Source organism: Pristiophorus japonicus, chromosome 1, assembly GCF_044704955.1.
Source record: "Pristiophorus japonicus isolate sPriJap1 chromosome 1, sPriJap1.hap1, whole genome shotgun sequence".
Classification (NCBI taxonomy): Eukaryota; Metazoa; Chordata; class Chondrichthyes; family Pristiophoridae; genus Pristiophorus; species Pristiophorus japonicus.
Window position 1 is genome coordinate 8,625,499 of NC_091977.1, and position 19,342 is coordinate 8,644,840.

Consider the following 19,342-nt stretch of genomic DNA (forward strand, 5'->3'; position numbering starts at 1 on the left):
TATAAGCCTCTTTTAATCAATATATCTTTTGTCATCCAGGGAGCTCCAGCTTTGGACAACCACTCATGGGAATGTGTCTAGTCTGTCCCCAAACCATTTCCTCTGTCAAGGCCTCCCATTGGTCATTTTCTGTGTTACCTACCAATTTTGATTTCAATCCACGTGGACCTTTTCAATCCACTGAAGTTCACTTTCCTCCAGTTACATTTTTACATTTGTTCTTTTCTATAACCAGTCTAAACCTGATGATATTAAGATCCCTGTTCCCCAAATATTGCCCCACTGACACTTCATTCCCCAGAACTCGATCCAGCATTGCTTCTTTCTTGTGTATCTGTGTGTGTTTATCTGTGTGTGTTTATCTGTGTGTGTGTCTGTATTTATCTGTGTGTACGTGTCTCTGAGTCTGTGTGTGTACCTGTATATCAGTGTATCAGTGTGTGTGTCTGTGTGTGTCTGTGTATCAATGTGTGTGTCTGTGTGTGTGTCTGTGTATCAGTGTGTGTATCTGTGTGCGTCTGTATATCAGTGTGTGTGTCTGTGTGTCTGTCTGTGTATCAGTGTGTGTGTCTGTGTGTGTGTCTGTGTATCAGTCTGTGTATCTGTGTGTGTTTATCTGTGTGTATGCGTCTCTGAGTCTGTGTGTGTGTGTTTATCAGTGTGTGTATCTGTGTATCTGTGTGTATATGTGTGTGTATGTGTATCTGTGTGAATGTTGTATTTGTACGTGTGAATGTGTATATATGTGTGCGTGTATCTGTTTTTGTGTGTGTGTGTGTGTATATGTGCATGTAACTGTGTGTATGTGTCTGTGTGTGTATCTGTGTCTGTGTGTGTGTGTATCTACATAATAACATAAGAACATAAGAAATAGGAGCAGGAGTAGGCCATTTGACCTCTCGTGCCTGCTCCGCCATTTAATACAATCATGGCTGATCTGATCATGGACTCAGCTCCACTTCCCTGCCCGCTCCCCATAACCCTTTATTCTCTTATCGCTCAAAAACTGTCTATCTCTGCCTTAGATATATTCAATGACCCAGCCTCCACAGCTCTCTGAGGCTGCGAATTCCACAGATTTACAACCCGCTGAGAGAAGAAATTCCTCCTCATCTCAGTTTTAAATGGGCGGCCCCTTATTCTGAGACTATGCCCCCAAGTTTAAGTTCCCCTATGAGTGGAAATATCCTCTCTGCACCCACCTTGTCAAGACCCTTCATTATCTTATATGTTTCGATAAGATCACCTCTCATTCTTCTAAACTCCAATGAGTATAAGCCCAACCTCCTCAACCTATCTTCATAAGTCAACCCCCTCATCTCCGGAATCAACCTAGTGAACCTTCCCTGAACAGCCTCCAATACCCTGTACAGTTGTAGCAGGACTTCTCTGCTTTTATACTCTATCCCCCTTGCAATAAAGGCCAACATTCCATTTGCCTTCCCGATCACTTGTTGTACCTGCATACTCACTTTTTGTGTTTCATGCGCAAACACCCCCAGGTCCCTCTGTACTGCGGCACTTTGCAATTTTTCTCTATTTAAATTATAATTTGCTTTTATATTTTTTCTGCCAATAGGTTGCAAGTATTAGTCTCATTCAGGGCGAGTGAGTAATAGATGTAAACATTCCCATGATAATTGATAAGGTTGCAACTAACGGTCTCACTCATGAGGAGTAAGTAGCCATGGTAAATGAGAAACTCGAGTGGGGACCAGGGATCCCTGACACGGTACCTAGCAGACATAAATCTAAAACTAATTGAAATAATGATTAAGCAAAATTGGAAACCAGATGACCCACCCGCTGAACAAAGAAAATGGTGGGAGTCGGAAAAGAAACCAAAGGAGGCTAAAGCCCTCGTTTTAGTCACTCACGCGTATTATGAATTAAGTAAATGGACGAGACCATTGACTGAGAAAGTAACGAAATAAACTGACAGTAGATGTGATGAAGACAGCATCCATCAGGACACATAAAAAGGAACAACTGCCCGCAGCCCCCATCAATTAGTGGGGGGGGGGGCAGGGGGTAGGACACCCCAAGTCTGTTATAACTGCAACAGACTCTGACAAACGTGGTGGAAGTGTAGGGAGAGAGAGGCTCTTTGTAATGCAAGAAATGAGGGGTCGAAGTTAATTGCTACGGTGACCGTTTTAAAAATAAAAGCAGGAAGCAATTCTAAAAGGAGATGTTTAGTGGGAATCCATACCATGAAGCGTAGCCATACAGCAGCAAAAAGTGCTAAAAACTACAGGGGCAGCAGATTATGTGTAGATTATAAAACAAACATAAAATGGTACGACACTGAAAAGTGTAGAGGAACAAAGGGAGCTTGGAGTGCAGGTCCACAGACCCCTGAAGCTAGCAGGCTAGGTAGAGAAGGTGATTAAGAAGGCATACGGAATACTTGCCTTTATTAGTCGAGGTATGGAATACAGGAGCAGAGACGTCAGGCTTGAACTGGAGAAAACTCGAGTTGGATCACCACATTACAGGAAAGGGATGGGTAGATATGCTGCCCTGGATTTTAATGAAGTTAAGGGTGGCCCCGAACCGGACCACCGGACTCACGCTTTTCGAACTAATGACAGGAAAGGCAATGAGATTACCTGAGGTTCGAGTGACAGGGAGTGATGATGCGGACCCTACCGGGACCAAGTAAGGAGATTTGTGATGGAATTATGTCAACAATTGCACGATCTGAAGGCACACGCCCGGGATCAGCAAGTGATCAAGGACTTGGAAACTGGCACCAAGGAACAAAAGGCTCAGATACCACAGGTTGGGAGCAAGGTAATGGTAAAAATAAACTCTGAAAAGCCAGGATTCTCACCAAAATGGACAGGCCCTCACCAGGTAATAATGGTAAGCGACATGTGCGCGTGCGTGGCGATAGGCGGAACCAGATGGAGGAAACATTGGACACAGTTAAAATGTTATGCGTAACATGAGACCCTAACTGACCAATGACGACCGGGAAAACATGTGTTTTACAGAACCCTAGTCCGAGTAGGAGGAATACTGGGTGAGCCCATCTGATACCACTACCCAGCGGTAAGTTGCCCAGACGGCTATCAAGGAAATATTTCCATTACAAGCTCAATCTTTTGCGGAAAATGCCAAAGCGGGTGACTTGAAGTGGAATGGACAAGCCCGGATAAGGGACACTCATGGCAGAACCAATCATGGACATGCAGGAATAGCTCGGACCAAGGAAATCCACACAAGTGTGTGTGGGTAAGATGTAACCTCACCAGAGAGGCAAAGGGGACTGCCCCCATACCCATCAGGGAATCACAATGCGGTGATGGTTCCTTATGGGGAATGTTCATGTGTAAGATAGAGATGCCAACCACCACAATAGCCCCAACCACCATGACCCCAGAACCCCCAGGATGCCCAAACATGACACAGGGGGCAAGCGGAGGATTAGTAATAAAAAGAACTAAAGACAAAATCCACTTCGGGGTACGCCAAAGGGTAATTATGGTATTATTAAACCTAACGGATGTAACTATCCCACTGTTTTGCCATAAGAAAACTATAAGCTTATATAAAAACCTAACCCTAAGAGCCCTTGAGGGGCCCGGATCCAAGACTATGAAGTTCAGCGTAAAAAAGCCGAACAAAAACGGGAAAGGTGGGAGGAGATAGAAGGGAATATTAGAATTGATGGGCGCAGGATATGCAGTGGGTATTGCGACGGTTAATACAATAGATCTTCAAATAATAGAAGAGCAGGTCATCACCCTCACACAGACCTTAAAAGGACTGCTGGAAAGGGGAGATGATAACGAGAAAATGCAGGCCCAGCTTGGGGACGGGGCGGAATGGGAACTGCTACAGCTTGCCCATACATTGCGGGACCATGCAAAAACGATAAATTTGGTAAACCAGGCTGGACAAACTATGAATAAAAGAATGGTGGCCGAGATAGTTTGTGCAGGATATGGGGCTTGGATGCTCAATGCGGTAGAACATAACCTAGAACAACTCCAGAATGGGGAGGTGTCGGATTGGATAACCAATGATGTATTTGCTGAATGGACATTGGGCAAGAATGACACCCAAGCCTGTGAGGTCCGGAGGAATAGCCATGCCTGGGTCCCTAAGAAGAGGTGTGTAACCGGACATCAGAATGTAATAGGGTTTGTGTTATCAATACCACAATACGACGCGACAAAGGGAAACACATTGTACCAAGTAAGCAATATAGGAGAAATAAGGAATCAGACCTGTGTGCGGTATTACAAATTGCACCAGTACGTAATTAAAAAGGGAAACAATACCAAAGGTGTCTATATTAAAGATTGTTATAAGAATAATCAAGTTGTTTTATGTTGAGAGCACCCAGACCTCAAACAACGACTGTGGATATGGCCGAACAGAAGGATATGTGTTGAGTGTCACACCGCTGACACTGGACTCTGAAACGACTGCAGCCTCACAAGGAACGGGAGGATGGCGTGTGAGCACCACGGTGGTCAACATGACGCTGGTGAGAGTTACCCACTGCCCGATCACAACCACCGATTTCTGTTTTGCACCAAAAGAAGTTGCCGATATTCAGGGATATATCATATATCCGGAATTGAAAGGAGAGTCCGTCAATGGGACGGCGGTAGACACTATCAAAGCAGGGTATAAAGGTTTCGAGGAACAACAAAGATGACATATACCCAGACTTAGTGAAGAACAAACTAAGCTGGAACAGGACATCCATGAACAACGGCAGAAGTACATCATCCTGATGAAGAAGATCGACAAACTCCAGAAGGACACTAAAGAAATGTTGGCAAACCAACCCTGGTATGCAAGGCTTTGGAACTTTGGACTAAACGTGCAAGTGCGCCCCTGGATAAGGATAATATCCCACGTATTGGTGATTGTGCAATGTGTGGTTTTAATGATATTGTTGATTGAATTATGTTGGAGATGTAAACGACGGGCGAGAAAAACCATAGCTCAGGTCCCAATAAAAGCCGTAGAAGAAAATAAACATTTAGTATCTAAGGAAAAATCTGTAAAACTGGTAAATGGTGTGTAAAGAGAAAGAGATACGAGGAACCATCCGAAAGTAAGGGCTTGGCCACCCAGACGGACGGATTAAGCTGACAATATCACTTCGCCATTGGATGAAATGATGAGGTGAGGGCACATTGGCCTATCTTGGGGTATATAGCCAAGGGCCAAAAGGGGGGATTGCAAGAGCACGTTTGATTATCAAAGATGTCATCTGGGTTTTATGTAGGTCCTGAGCTGGCTAAACAGAAGGTATGCTTAAAACTGCACGTACGCATGGAGCTACAAGATGACCCCTCGTTGAAGGTTGAAGCAGTTATTATGGGCGACTTTAATCAACATATAGATTGGGCTAACCAAACTGGTAGCAATACGGTGGAGGAGGATTTCCTGGAGTGTATTAGGGATGGTTTTCTAGACCAACATGTCGAGGAACCAACTAGAGGGCTGGCCATCCTAGACTGGGTGATGTGTAATGAGAAAGGACTAATTAGCAATCTTGTTTTGCGAGGCCCCTTGGGGAAGAGTGACCATAATATGGTATAATTCTTTATTAAGATGGAGAGTGACACAGTTAATTTAGAGACTAGGGTCCTGAACTTAAGGAAAGGTAACTTCAATAGTATGAGACGTGAATTGGCTAGAATAGACTGACGAGTGATATTTAAAGGGTTGACGGTGGATAGGCAATGGCAAACATTTAAAGATCAAATGGATGAACTTCAACAATTGTACATCCTTGTCTGGAGTATAAATAAAACGGGGAAGGTGGCTCAACCATGGCTAACAAGGGAAATTAAGGATAGTGTTAAATCCAAAGAAGAGGCATATAAATTGGCCAGAAAAAGCAGCAAACATGAGGACTGGGAGAAATTTAGAATTCAGCAGAGGAGGACAAAGGGTTTAATTAGGAGGGGAAAAATAGAGTATGAGAGGAAACTTGCTGGTAACATAAAAACTGCCTGCAAAAGCTTCTATAGATATGTGAAGAGAAAAAGATTAGTGAAGACAAACGTAATTCCCTTGCAGTCAGAATCAGGTGAATTTATAATGGGGAACAAAGAAATGGCAGATCAGTTAAACAAATACTTTGGTTCTGTCTTCACGAAGGAAGACACAATAGCCTTCCGGAAATACCAGGGGACCGAGGGTCTAGTGAGAAGGAGGAACTGAAAGAAATCCTTATTCGTCTGGAAATTGTGTTAGAGAAATTGATGGGATTGAAGGCTGATAAATCCCCAGGGCCTGATAGTCTGAATCCCAGAGTACTTAAGGAAGTGGCCCTAGAAATAGTGGTTCTATTGGTGATCATTTTCCAACAGTCTATCGACTCTGGATCAGTTCCTATGGACTGGAGGGTAGCTAATGTAACACCACTTTTTAAAAAAGGAGGGAGAGAGAAAACGGGGAATTATAGACCGGTTAGCCTGACATCAGTAGTGGGGAAAATGTTGGAATCAATTATTAAAGATGAAATAGCAGCGCATTTGGAAAGCAGTGACAGGATCAGTCCAAGTCAGCATGGATTTATGAAAGAGAAATCATGCTTGGCAAATCTTCTAGAATTTTTTGAGGGTGTAACTAGTAGAGTCAACAAGGGAGAACCAATGAATATGGTGTATTTGGACTTTCAAAAGGCTTTTGACAAGGTCCCACACAAGAGATTAGTGTGCAAAATTAAAGCACATGGTATTGGTGATAATGTACCGACGTGGATAGAGAACTGGTTGGCAGACAGGAAGCACAGAGTCGGGATAAACGGGTCCTTTTCAGAATGGCAGGCAGTGACTAGTGGGGTGCCGCAGGGCTCAGTATATATCAATGAGTTAGATGAAGGAATTGAGTGTAATGTCTCCAAGTTTGCAGATGACGCTAAGCTGGGTGGTGGTGTGAGCTGTGAGGAGGATGCTAAGAGGATGCAGGGTGACTTGGACAGGTTAGGTGAGTGGGCAAATGCATGGCAGATGCAGTATAATGTGGATAAATGTGAGGTTAGCCACTTTGGTGGCAAATACACGAAGGCAAAATATTATCTGAATGCCAGCAGATTAGGAAAAGGGGAGGTGCAATGAGTCCTGGGTGTCATGATACATCAGTCATTGAAAGTTGGCATGCAGGTACAGCAGGCGGTGAAGAAGGCAAATGGTATGTTGGCCTTCATAGCTAGGGGATTTGAATATAGAAGCAGGGAGGTCTTACTGCAGTTGTACAAGGCCTTGGTGAGGCCTCACCTGGAATATTGTGTTCAGTTTTGGTCTCCTAATTTGAGGAAGGACGTTCTTGCTATTGAGGGAGTGCAGCGAAGGTTCTCCAGACTGATTCCAGGGATGGCTGGACTGACATATGAGGAGAGACTGGATCGACTGGGCCTTTATTCACTGGAGTTTAGAAGGATGAGAGGGGATCTCATAGAAACGTATTGAATTCTGATGGGACTGGACAGGTTAGATGCGGGAAGAATGTTCCCGATGTTGGGAAAGTCCAGAACCAGGGGACAGTCTTAGAATAAGGGGTAGGCCATTTAGGACTGAGCTGAGGAGAAACTTCTTCACTCAGAGAGTTGTTAACCTGTGGAATTCCCTGCCGCAGAGAGTTGTTGATGCCAGTTCATTGGATATATTCAAGAGGGAGTTAGATATGGCCCTTACGGCTAAAGGGATCAAGGGGTATGGAGAGAAAGCAGGAAAGGGGTACCGAGGGAATGATCAGCCATGATCTTATTGAATGGTGGTGCAGGCTCGAAGGGCCGAATGGCCTACTCCTGCACCTATTTTCTATGTTTCTATGCTTAAAACTGCACATACACAAGATGACCACTCGTTGACCTCGGGCTCAAGGAAGCAATATAATATAAGGTGAGTGACACTTGGAAGGAGGGAACAAATGGGCATTTGATCATGCGTTGGTACAAGCAATCACATCACTGTTAAGGTCCACCCATGTGCTAAACCCTGTATAATTAAGGTGCAATTTGAACAATTCATTGGAGATCCTCTCTCTCAGGCAGCTGAGAAGTGAGATGCTCCCCCTTCACGTGTTGGAATTAAAGTCATTGAAACTTGTCTAAGGTCTCCGTCTGTTGAATCCGGGCTTGTTAAGAGAGGTGCAGGGCGATTCTCCCCATCAGTGTGTATCTGTGTCCACATGTGCGTGTTTTATCTGTGTATGTGTCTGTATATACATATGTGCGTTTTATCTGTGTGTGTGTGTAGCTGTGTGTGTGTATCTGTGTGTCTGTGTGTAGCTGTCTGTGTATATGTATCTGTGTATACATGTGTGTGTGTGAGCTGTGAGTATGTCTATGTATATATATGTGTGTGTGAGCTGTGTGCATGTCTATGTATATATATGTGTGTGTGCTGTGTATGTGCCTGTGTATACATGTGTGTGTGTGAGTTGTGTGTGTATATCTGTGTGTATCTGTGTGTCTGTGTGTAGCTGTCTCTGTGTGTGTATCTGTGTGTATACCTGTGTGTCTGTGCGTAGCTGTCTGTGTGTGTGTGTATCTGTGTGTCTGTGTGTAGCTGTCTGTGTGTGTGTATCTGTGTGTCTGTGTGTAGATGTCTGTATGTGTGTATATGTGTGTACACCTGTGTGTCTGTGTGTAGCTGTCTGTGTGTGTGTGTATCTGTGTGTCTGTGTGTAGCTGTCTCTGTGTGTGTATCTGTGTGTATACCTGTGTGTCTGTGTGTAGCTGTGTGTGTGTGTGTATCTGTGTGTCTGTGTGTAGCTGTCTCTGTGTGTGTTGCTGTGTGTATACCTGTGTGTCTGTGTGTAGCTGTCTGTGTGTGTGTATCTGTGTGTCTGTGTGTAGCTGTCTCTGTGTGTGTATATGTGTGTACACCTGTGTGTCTGTGTGTAGCTGTCTGTGTGTGTGTGTAGCTGTGTGTCTGTGTGTAGCTGTCTGTGTGTGTGTATCTGTGTATACCTGTGTGTCTGTGTGTAGCTGTCTGTGTGTGTGTGTAGCTGTGTGTCTGTGTGTAGCTGTCTGTGTGTGTATATCTGTGTATACCTGTGTGTGTGGAGTTGGTAATTTTACCTGAGTGCTCCCTAGCTGCAGTATTTAGAGACGAGCCCCTCCCACTATCCTGTCTCCTGTCCTAGCCCCACCCCGCTCGCTCACCAACCATTCTGGTCCCTGGATTGCTGGCTGAAGTTGCGTGTGCTGATAGGGCTTCCTGTGATGTGTCTGCAATACCGCATTTCAACATTCGAAGGGGAAGTAAGTGATGCAGAGAAGAAACTCTACCATTTCTGTATGGGTGTGCCAGACCGGAGCAGCTCGCAGTGATCGTACCTGGGTTCCATGATGGTGAGTGTGTCCATGTGTGTCCATGCGTGTGAGTGTGTGTGTCGGTGTGTGTGTGGGGTCGTGCTCTTGACCATTGTTCTTTCAATCATTGTTTCGGTTTATATGTTGACTGCTGTTCGATTCCAGTTTGGGGATGGTTGGAATTTGCATTCCATATTCAAATATCGAGCAAGTGCGAGGGCTGGTACCGCTGTCACTGATAACGCGCCTGTGTTAAAACTTCACTGGGTCTTTGAACACTCGCCCAGCGGCAGGCACAGGTTGCGTGGCTGGGTCGGGACTGGGATCTGATCCTGGAAATGCTCGAGGTTTGTTGCTGAATTAGATCATCGCAGGGCAATGATGGCTCTCGAATACCTGGCTTCACCTCCCTGCACGAGAAAGAAAGAGAGAGAGAGAGAGAGAGAGTGATGGGACAGATCGAGAGAGAAAAAGAGTTAAATACATAGAGAAAGAGATAGAAAGAGAATTACTTGGAAGATACAGCCCGCAACCAGGCCATTTAATCTAACCAGTCCATGCCGCGTTTCTGCTCCACTCCAGCCTCCTCCCGTCTATCCTCAGCTAACTCTATCAGCATAACCCTCTATTTCCTTCTCCCTCATACGCTGGTCTAGCCTCCCCTTAAATGCATCGATACTATTCACTTCAACCACTCCCTGTGGCAGCGAGTTCCACATTCTCACCACGCTCTGGGTAAAGAAGTTTCTTCTGAATTCCCTGTTGTATTTCTTGGTGACGATTTTATATTGATGGCCTCTAGTTATGCTCTTCCCCACAAGTGGGAACACTGTCTCTGTATCCACCCTATCAAAACCTTTCATCATTTTAAAGACCTCAATTAGGTCACTCCACAGTCTTTTTTTGTCAAGTGTAAAGAGACCCAACCTGTTCATCCTTTTCTGATATATATACCCTCGCATTTCTGGCATCATCCTTGTAAATCTTCTCTGCACCCTCTCCAGTGCCTCTATATCCTTATTATAATATGGCGACCAGAACTATACGCAGTGCTCCAAGTGTGATCTAACCAAGGTTCAATACAAGTATAGCATAACTTTATCTCACCCGATCAGCATTCTGTTTTCTTCCTTTTTCCTTCATGTGTTTATCTAGCTTCCCCTCAAAGGCTTCTATGCTATTTGCATCAACCGCCCCACGTGAGAGAGATCGAGAGATGGATACATTTCATAGAATTTTACAGCATAGAAACAGGCCTTGCAGCCCAACTGATCTATGCTGCTGTTTATCCTCCAGAGAGAGAGAGAGAATGTGAGAGAGGGAAATGAAAGAGAAGCAAACAGTAGATTGTCAACCCTACCTGACCCTGCGTGACCCTGTCTGACCTTGCCCTACAACAACAACAACAACAACAACTTGTATTTATATAGCGCCTTTAACGTAGTGAAACGTCCCAAGGGGCTTCACAGGAGTATTGTGCGATAAAAATTTGACACCGAGCCGCAAACGTAGAAATTAGCGCAGGTGAGCAAAAGGTCAAAGAGGTAGGTTTTAAGGAGCGTCTTTTAGGTGGAAAGAGAGGCGGAGAGGTTTCGGGAAGGAGTTCCAGAGCTTGGGGCCCAGGCAACAGAAGGCACAGCCACCGATGGTGGAGCGATTATAATCAGGGATGCTCAGGAGGGCAGAATTAGAGGAGCGCAGACATCTCGGGGGGGGATGTGGGGCTGGAGGAGATTACAGAGATAGGGAGGGATTTGAAAATAAGGATGAGAATTTTGAAATCGAGGCGTGGCTTAACCGGGAGCCAATGTAGGTCAACGAGCACAGGGGTGATGGGTGAGCCGGACTTGGTGCGAGTTAGGACACGGACAACCGAGTTTTGGATCACCTCTAGTTTACGTAGGGTAGAATGTTGGAGGCCAACCAGGAGTGAGTTGGAATAGTCAAGTCTAGAGGTAACAAAGGCATGGATGAGGGCTTCAGCAGCGGATGAGCTGAGGCAGGGGCGGAGACGGGCGATGTTACAGAGATGGAATTCCTGTGGAATTCCCTGCCGCAGAGAGTTGTTGACGCTACTTCATTGGATATATTCAAGAGGGAGTTAGCTATGGCCCTTACGGCTAAAGGGATCAAGGGGTATGGAGAGAAAGCAGGAAAGGGGTACTGAGGTGAATGATCAGCCATGATCTTATTGAATGGCGGTGCAGGCTCGAAGGGCCGAATGGCCTACTCCTGCACCTATTTTCTATGTTTCTATGTTTCTATGAAAATAGGCGGTTTTAGTTATGCTGCGGATATGTGGTTAGAAGCTCATTTCAGGATCAAATATGACACCAAGGTTGCGAACAGTCTGGTTCAGCCTCAGACAAGAGTTGGGGAGAGGGATGGGGTTGGGGGCTAGGGAACGGAGTTTGTGGCGGGGACCGAAAACAATGGCTTCGGTCCTCCCAATATTCAACTCACAACCTACTAACAGTGACTGGCAGCACAGGGCCGGGTTCGTGGAGGTTGGCAGTAGGTCCCTAGCTGACCTTTGAACCGATGTGATCCCGTTCGCTGGATGAAGATAATCCGAATGACCAAAATCGGAGGATGAACTTGACCTTTATCGGGGGAGGGGGGAGCTACGGAGGAAGTTTGCTGGCAACCCTGGTAACGGGACCTCCACCGGACATAAGGCGCTGGATCAAGCCGTGTGTATGTGGTTCTCCTGGCCAGCCTCCCACCTTCCACCCCCCACGAACTTCAGCTCATCCAAAACTCGACTGACCCGTGTCCCCAACTCGCACCAAGACCCATTCACCCATCACCCCCTGTGCTCGCTGCCTGTGTCCTAACTCGCACCGAGTCCCGCTCACCCATCATCCCCTGTGCTCGCTGACCCGTGTCCTAACTCGCACCAAGTCCCGCTCACCCATCACCCCCTGTGCTCGCTGACCCGTGTCCTAACTCGCACCCAGTCCCGCTCACCCATCACCCCCTGTGCTCGCTGACCCGTGTCCTAACTTGCACCAAGTCCCGCTCACCCATCACCCCCTGTGCTCGCTGACCCGTGTCCTAACTCGCACCCAGTCCCGCTCACCCATCACCCGCTGTGCTCGCTGACCCGTGTCCTAACTCACACCCAGTCTCACTCACCCATCACCCCCTGTGCTCGCTGACCCGTGTCCTAACTCACACCCAGTCCCGCTCACCCGTCACCCCCTGTGCTCGCTGCCCCGTGTCCTAACTTGCACCAAGACCCATTCACCCATCACCCCCTGTGCTCGCTGACCTGTGTCCTAACTCGCACCAAGTCCCGCTCACCCATCACCCGCTGTGCTCGCTGACCCGTGTCCTAACTCGCACCCAGTCCCGCTCACCCATCACCCCCTGTGCTCGCTGCCCCGTGTCCTAACTTGCACCGAGGCCCACTCACCCATCACCCCCTGTGCTCGCTGACCTGTGTCCTAACTCGCACCAAGACCCGCTCACCCATCACCCGCTGTGCTAGCTGACCCGTGTCCTAACTCGCACCCAGTCCCACTCACCCATCACCCCCTGTGCTCGCTGACCCGTGTCCTAACTTGCACCAAGACCCATTCACCCATCACCCCCTGTGCTCGCTGACCCGTGTCCTAACTCGCACCCAGTCCTGCTCACCCATCACCCCCTGTGCTTGCTGACCTGTGTCCTAACTCGCACCAAGTCCCGCTCACCCATCACCCCCTGTGCTCACTGACCCGTGTCCTAACTCGCACCCAGTCCCGCTCACCCAATACCCACTGTGCTCGCTGACCTACATTGGCTCCCGGTTCAGCAACGCCTCGATTTTAAAATCCTCATCATTGTTTTCAAATCCTTCCATGGCCTCACCCCTCCCTATCTCTGTAATCTCCTCCAGCCCCACAACCCCCCTGAGATGTCTGCGCACCTCTAATCCTGTCCCCTTGAGCATTCCTAATTGTAATCGCTCAACCATCGGTGGCCGTGACTTCAACCTGGGCCCCAAGCTCTGGAACTCCCTCCCTAAACCTCTCCGCCTCGCTTTCCTACTTTCAGACGCTGATTAACACCTACCTCTGTTCTAACATCTCCTTATGCGGCTCAGTATCAAAAACATTTCGGATAACGTTTTACTACGGTGAAAGCGCGACACAAATGCTAGTGGTTGTGCGGATTTTCTCAGTAGTTTAGCTTTAAACAGGGTGACAGGTTGCTGAATTCCCACTTTCCCGCTAAAGCCTCTTCCATGAATGAATGGCAGGGTGTTGGCACCGCGGGATGTTAGCCCAGCAAGAGCCAGGGATTTGGGGAGAGGAGGGTGGAATGTCGGGGGACAGAGAGGCGGGCGGAGGATGCGATCACTCTCGGTTTATTTGGAGAATGAGATTTGCGAAAGAGAGAATCTTGTTCCGGCTTGACGTGCAACAATTTGTGGGGGCGACAGAGCGCGCGAGGGGGGTGAGTGGAGACAGTGTTGGCACACACAGGAACTTTCAAATACTCTCCACACCTTTCTCAAGAATGCACCAATGGGTTTATATTTATAATCATTCTTAATTACCCCCGTACTATTCGCAAAAGACGCGCCGTGGGCTGGTGCTGGCAGAGAACTATGTGTGAGTCACCTCATCCCAGACCAGTATGATCATTAGATAATAGCTCGAGGGTTGAGACCAATAGTAATGTTATAAACAAGGCCTCTCTGCCAGTGATCGCACGCTCCTCCTGACAGGAGCAGGGGCACTTCTGGCTCTGTCACCCCAGACAGTGGTCAGCATCAAGAGAGTACAATATGCAACCCATGCCCAGGGTACAGTCAGAGAGTACAGAATTCAAGGTACAGCTAGAAAGAAAGTCTTGCATTTATATCGAGCCTTTCACGACCACCGGACGTCTTAAAGCACTTTACAGTCAATGAAGTACTTTTTGGAGTGTAGTCACTGTTGTAATGTGGGAAACGCAGCAGCCAATTTGCGCACAGCAAGCTCCCACACACAGCAGTGTGATAATGACCAGATAATCTACTTTTTGTGATGTTGATTGAGGGATAAATATTGGCCAGGACTCAGGGGATAACTCCCCTGCTCTTGTTCGAATTAGTGCCAGGGGATCTTTTACATCCATCTGTGAGGGCACACGGGGCCTCGGTTTGACGTCACCTCCGATAGAGGTGGGGCCAAAATTCAGGTACGCTAGACAGCTGGCACAGCTATGATCTCCCGCCTGTTTTTACCGCCGGGAGAGTGGAGGCAGCCATCCGATCAATTTTCAGGCGATTGAAGTTTTTTTTTTTGTTGGACCAGAAACCAGTCATGAAGGGAGCTGAAGTGCGATGGCAAGTGAGGCTGAGGGGCAGAAGTTGGGCCGTGACCAGGACTCCGCGCTGTCACTCAGCGGCGGAGCGGTGGTGATGTCACAGCGCGCGTGCGTCACCACGCTCTCTCACCTCCGTTAAAGGGGAGAGAATCGGGCATTTTTAAACTTCAGGCCACCAGGGAGGGTTTCGGCCAGGCCAGCGGCCTGGCACACAAGACGTGGGGGTGTGTACCCCAGGCTGCCCGTTGGCAGCCCGGCCGAACCCGGGGGGGGGGGCACAATAGACTGGCAAAAAAAATTATACGGCGGTTGCGACATTGTGCCCTCCCCTTTAATTTCCACAGCAACGCCAGGGCCGACAGAGTGAAGGCACGGTGCACCGGCAGAAAAAGCTGCCGGGGACACTGCGCGGCGGGGCATCGATTTGTTAAGCTGAATTTTTGGGCGGGTATTTTCAGGTGAGCGGGAGGGTGGTGCGTATTCTGATGACGCGCTTACATCAGGGCGGAATCAGGACCAGGCGCAAAATCCCTGACCTGAATTTGGGTCGGGGCGGCTAGGTGACAACAAAGCGGCAGCCACGGGATTCCAGCAGTAACGGGACTTTCTGAGACCCTGAATTTCGGCCCCGACACCTCCGACAGTGCGGCGCTCCCTCAGTACTGCCCCTCCGACAGTGCGGCGCTCCCTCAGTACTGCCCCTCCGACAGTGCAGCACTCCCTCAGTACTGCCCCTCCGACAGTGCAGCACTCGCTCAGTACTGCCCCTCCGACAGTGCAGCACTCGCTCAGTACTGCCCCTCCGACAGTGCAGCACTCGCTCAGTACTGCCCCTCCGACAGTGCGGCGCTCCCTCAGTACTGCCCCTCCGACAGTGCAGCACTCCCTCAGTACTGCCCCTCCGACAGTGTGGCGCTCCCTCAGTACTGCCCCTCCGACAGTGCAGCACTCCCTCAGTACTGCCCCTCCGACAGTGTGGCGCTCCCTCAGTACTGCCCCTCCGACAGTGCAGCACTCGTTCAGTACTGCCCCTCCGACAGTGCGGCGCTCCCTCAGTACTGACCCTTCGACAGTGCAGCACTCGCTCAGTACTGCCCCTCCAACAGTGCAGCACTCGCTCAGTACTGCCCCTCCGACAGTGCGGCGCTCCCTCAGTACTGCCCCTCCGACAGTGCGGCGCTCCCTCAGTACTGCCCCTCCGACAGTGCAGCGCTCCCTCAGTACTGCCCCTCCGACAGTGCGGCGCTCCCTCAGTACTGCCCCTCCGACAGTGCAGTGCTCCCTCAGTACTGATCCTCCGACAGTGCAGCACTCGCTCAGTACTGCCCCTCCGACATTGCGGCGCTCCCTCAGTACTGATCCTCCGACAGTGCGGCGCTCCCTCAGTACTGCCCCTCCGACATTGCGGCGCTCCCTCAGTACTGATCCTCCGACAGTGCAGCACTCGCTCAGTACTGCCCCTCCGACATTGCGGCGCTCCCTCAGTACTGATCCTCCGACAGTGCGGCGCTCCCTCAGTACTGATCCTCCGACATTGCGGCGCTCCCTCAGTACTGTCCCTCCAACAGCGCAGCATTCATAAAAACATATAAACATAGAAAATAGGTGCAGGAGTAGGCCATTCGGCCCTTCGAGCCTGCACCACCATTCAATAAGATCATGGCTGGTCATTCAACCTCAGTACCCCTTTCCTGCTTTCTCCCCATACTCCTTGATCCGTTTAGCCGTAAGGGCCATATCTAACAATCTAACTTTTGACAAGGTCCCACACAAGAGATTGATGTGCAAAATCAAAGCACATGGAATTGGGGGTAATGTATTGATGTGGATAGAGAACTAGCTGGCAGACAGGAAGCAGAGAGTCGGAATAAACGCATCATAGAAATATAGAAACAGAGAAAATAGGTGCAGGAGTAGGCCATTCGGCCCTTCTAGCCTGCACCGCCATTCAATGAGTTCATGGCTGAACATGCAACTTCAATACCCCATTCCTGCTTTTTCGCCCATCCCTAATACACTCCAGGAAATCCTCCTCCACCGTATTACTGCCAGTTTGATTAGCCCAATCAATATGTAGATTAAAGTCGTCCATGATTACTGCTGTACCTTTATTGCACACATCCCTAATTTCTTGTTTGATGCTATCCCCAACCTCACTACTACTGTTTGGTGTTCTGTACACAACTCCCATTAGCATTTTCTGCCTTTTGGTATTCCACAGTTCTACCCATACAGATTCCACATCATCCAAGCTAATGTCATTCCTTACTATTATGTTAATTTCCTCTTTAACCAGCAATGCTACCCCACCTCCTTTTCCTTTCTGTCTATCCTTACTGAATGTTGAATACCCTTGGATGTTGAAATCCCAGCCCTGGTCACCCTGGAGCTATGTCTCCGTAATCCCAATTATATCATATTCGTTAATAGTTGCCTGCGCAATTAATTCGTCCACCTTATTACGAATACTCCTCACATTGAGACACAGAGCCTTCAGGCTTGTCTTTATAACACTCTTTGCCCCTTTAGAATTTTGCTGTAATGTGGCCCTTTTTAATTTTTGCCTTGGATTTCTCTGCCCTCCACTTTTACTTTTCTCCTTTCTATCTTTTGCTTTTGCCCCCATTTTACTTCCATCTGTCTCTTTGCACAGGTTCCCATCCCCCTGCCATGTTAAGTTAACCCCTCCCATTATAGTGTCAAAGAATAGAATGTCTGATTGTTGCATCAAACACTCCCGGAGCAGGTACAGCACGGGTTAGATACAGAGTAAAGCTCCCTCTACACTGTCCCATCAAACACTCCCAGGGCAGGTACAGCACAGGTTAGATACAGAGTAAAGCTCCCTCTACACTGTCCCATCAAACACTCCCAGGGCAGGTACAGAACAGGGTTAGATACAGAGTAAAGCTCCCTCTACACTGTCCCATCAAACATTCCCAGGGCAAGTGCAGCACGGGTTAGATACAGAATATTTGACAATCCAGAAGCTCTATTGATAAAGGATGAAATCAGTGCAATAGTGAGAAACAATATTGGCTCAAATGATCAGGATGTTGAAACAGTTTGGGTGGAGATAAGGAACAATAAGGTGAAAAAGTCACTGGTGGGCGTAGTCTATAGGCCCCCTAACAGTAGCAACTCTGTTGGTCGGAGCATAAACCAGGAAATAGTGAGGGCTTGTAAAAAGGGAACAGCAATAATCATGGGTGATTTTAACCTCCATATTGATTGCACAAATCAAATTGGTCAGGGTAGCCTTGAGGAAGAGTTCATAGAGAGCATAAGGGACGTGTTCCTTGATCAGTATGTAACGGAACCAACCAGGGGGCAGGCTATCTTAGATCTTAGATCCTGTGTAATGAGACAGGATTAATAAACAATCTCCTGGTAAAGGATCCCCTCGGAATGAGTGATCATAGCATGATTGAATTTCAAATTCAGATGGAGTGTGAGAAAGGGTGGAAGAGAAAAGATAGCCATCCGTGGCTAACTAAAGAAATAAAGGACGATATCCAATTAAAAACATGGACATACAAAGTGGCCAAAACTAGTGGGAGGACAGAAGATTGGGAAGCTTTTAAAAGTCAGCAAAGAACGACTAAAAAAATGATTAAGAAAGGGAAGATGGACTATGAAAGTAAACTAGCACAAAATACAAAAACAGATAGCAAGAGTCTCTATAGGTATATAAAAGGAAAAGAGTGGCTAAAGTAAATGTTGGTCTCTTAGAGGACGAGACCGAGGAATTAGTAATAGGGAACATGGAGATGGCAGAAACTCTGAACAAATATTTTGTATCAGTCTTTATGGTAGAGGACACGAACAATATTCCAATATGGATAGTCAAGGGGCTATAGTGGGGGAGGAACTTAACACAATCACAATCACTAAGGAGGTGGTACTCAGTAAGATAATGGGACTAATGGCAGATAAATTCCCTGGACCTGATGGCTTGCATCCTAGGGTCTTAAGAGAAGTAACAGCAGGGATTGTGGATGCATTGGTTGTAATTTACCAAAATTCCCTGGATTCTGGGGCAGTCTCAGCAGATTGGAAAACAGCAAATGTAACGCCCCTATTTAAAAAAGGAGGCAGACAAAAAGCAGGAAACTATAGACCAGTTAGCCTAACATCTGTGGTTGTGAAAATGTTGGAGTCCATTATTAAAGAAGCAGTAGCAGGACATTTGGAAAAGCATAATTCGGTCAGGCAGAGTCAGCATGGATTTATGAAGGGGAAGTCATGTTTGACAAGTTTGCTGGAATTCTTTGAGGATGTAACGAACAGGGTGGATAAAGGGGAACCAGTGGATGTGGTGTATTTGGACTTCCAGAAGGCATTTGACAAGGTGCCACATAAAAGGTTACTGCACAAGATACAAGTTCATGGGGTTGGGAGTAATATATTAGCATGGATAGAGGATTGGCTAACTAACAGAAAACAGAGAGTTGGGATAAATGGTTCATTCTCTGGTTGGCAACCAGTAACTAGTGGGGTGCTGCAGGGATCAGTGCTGGGACCCCAACTATTTACATTCTATATTAACGACATGGAAGAAAGGACCGAGTGTAATGTAGCCAAGTTTGCTGATGATACAAAGATGGGAGGAAAAGCAATGTGTGAGGAGGGATCTGCAAAGGGATATAGACAGGCTATGTGAGTGGGCAAAAATTTGGCAGATGGAGTATAATATTGGAACGTGTGAGGTCATGCACTTTAGCAGAAAAAAAATCGAAGAGC

The 19,342-nt window shown here is 47.6% G+C and overlaps 1 protein-coding gene across 2 annotated transcripts in view; it reads left to right on the plus strand.

The window, feature by feature from the left end:
* Positions 1 to 9,247: 9,247 nt before the first annotated feature.
* LOC139262123 (FYN-binding protein 1-like) overlaps positions 9,248 to 19,342 on the plus strand; it is a 307,778-nt gene continuing 297,683 nt past the window's right edge. For both annotated transcript variants that reach the window (XM_070877275.1, XM_070877287.1), the window contains exon 1: positions 9,248 to 9,337. In XM_070877275.1, coding sequence (XP_070733376.1) covers positions 9,332 to 9,337 — 6 coding nt within the window. In that variant the 5' untranslated portion in view covers positions 9,248 to 9,331. The remainder of the gene's footprint in view (positions 9,338 to 19,342) is intronic.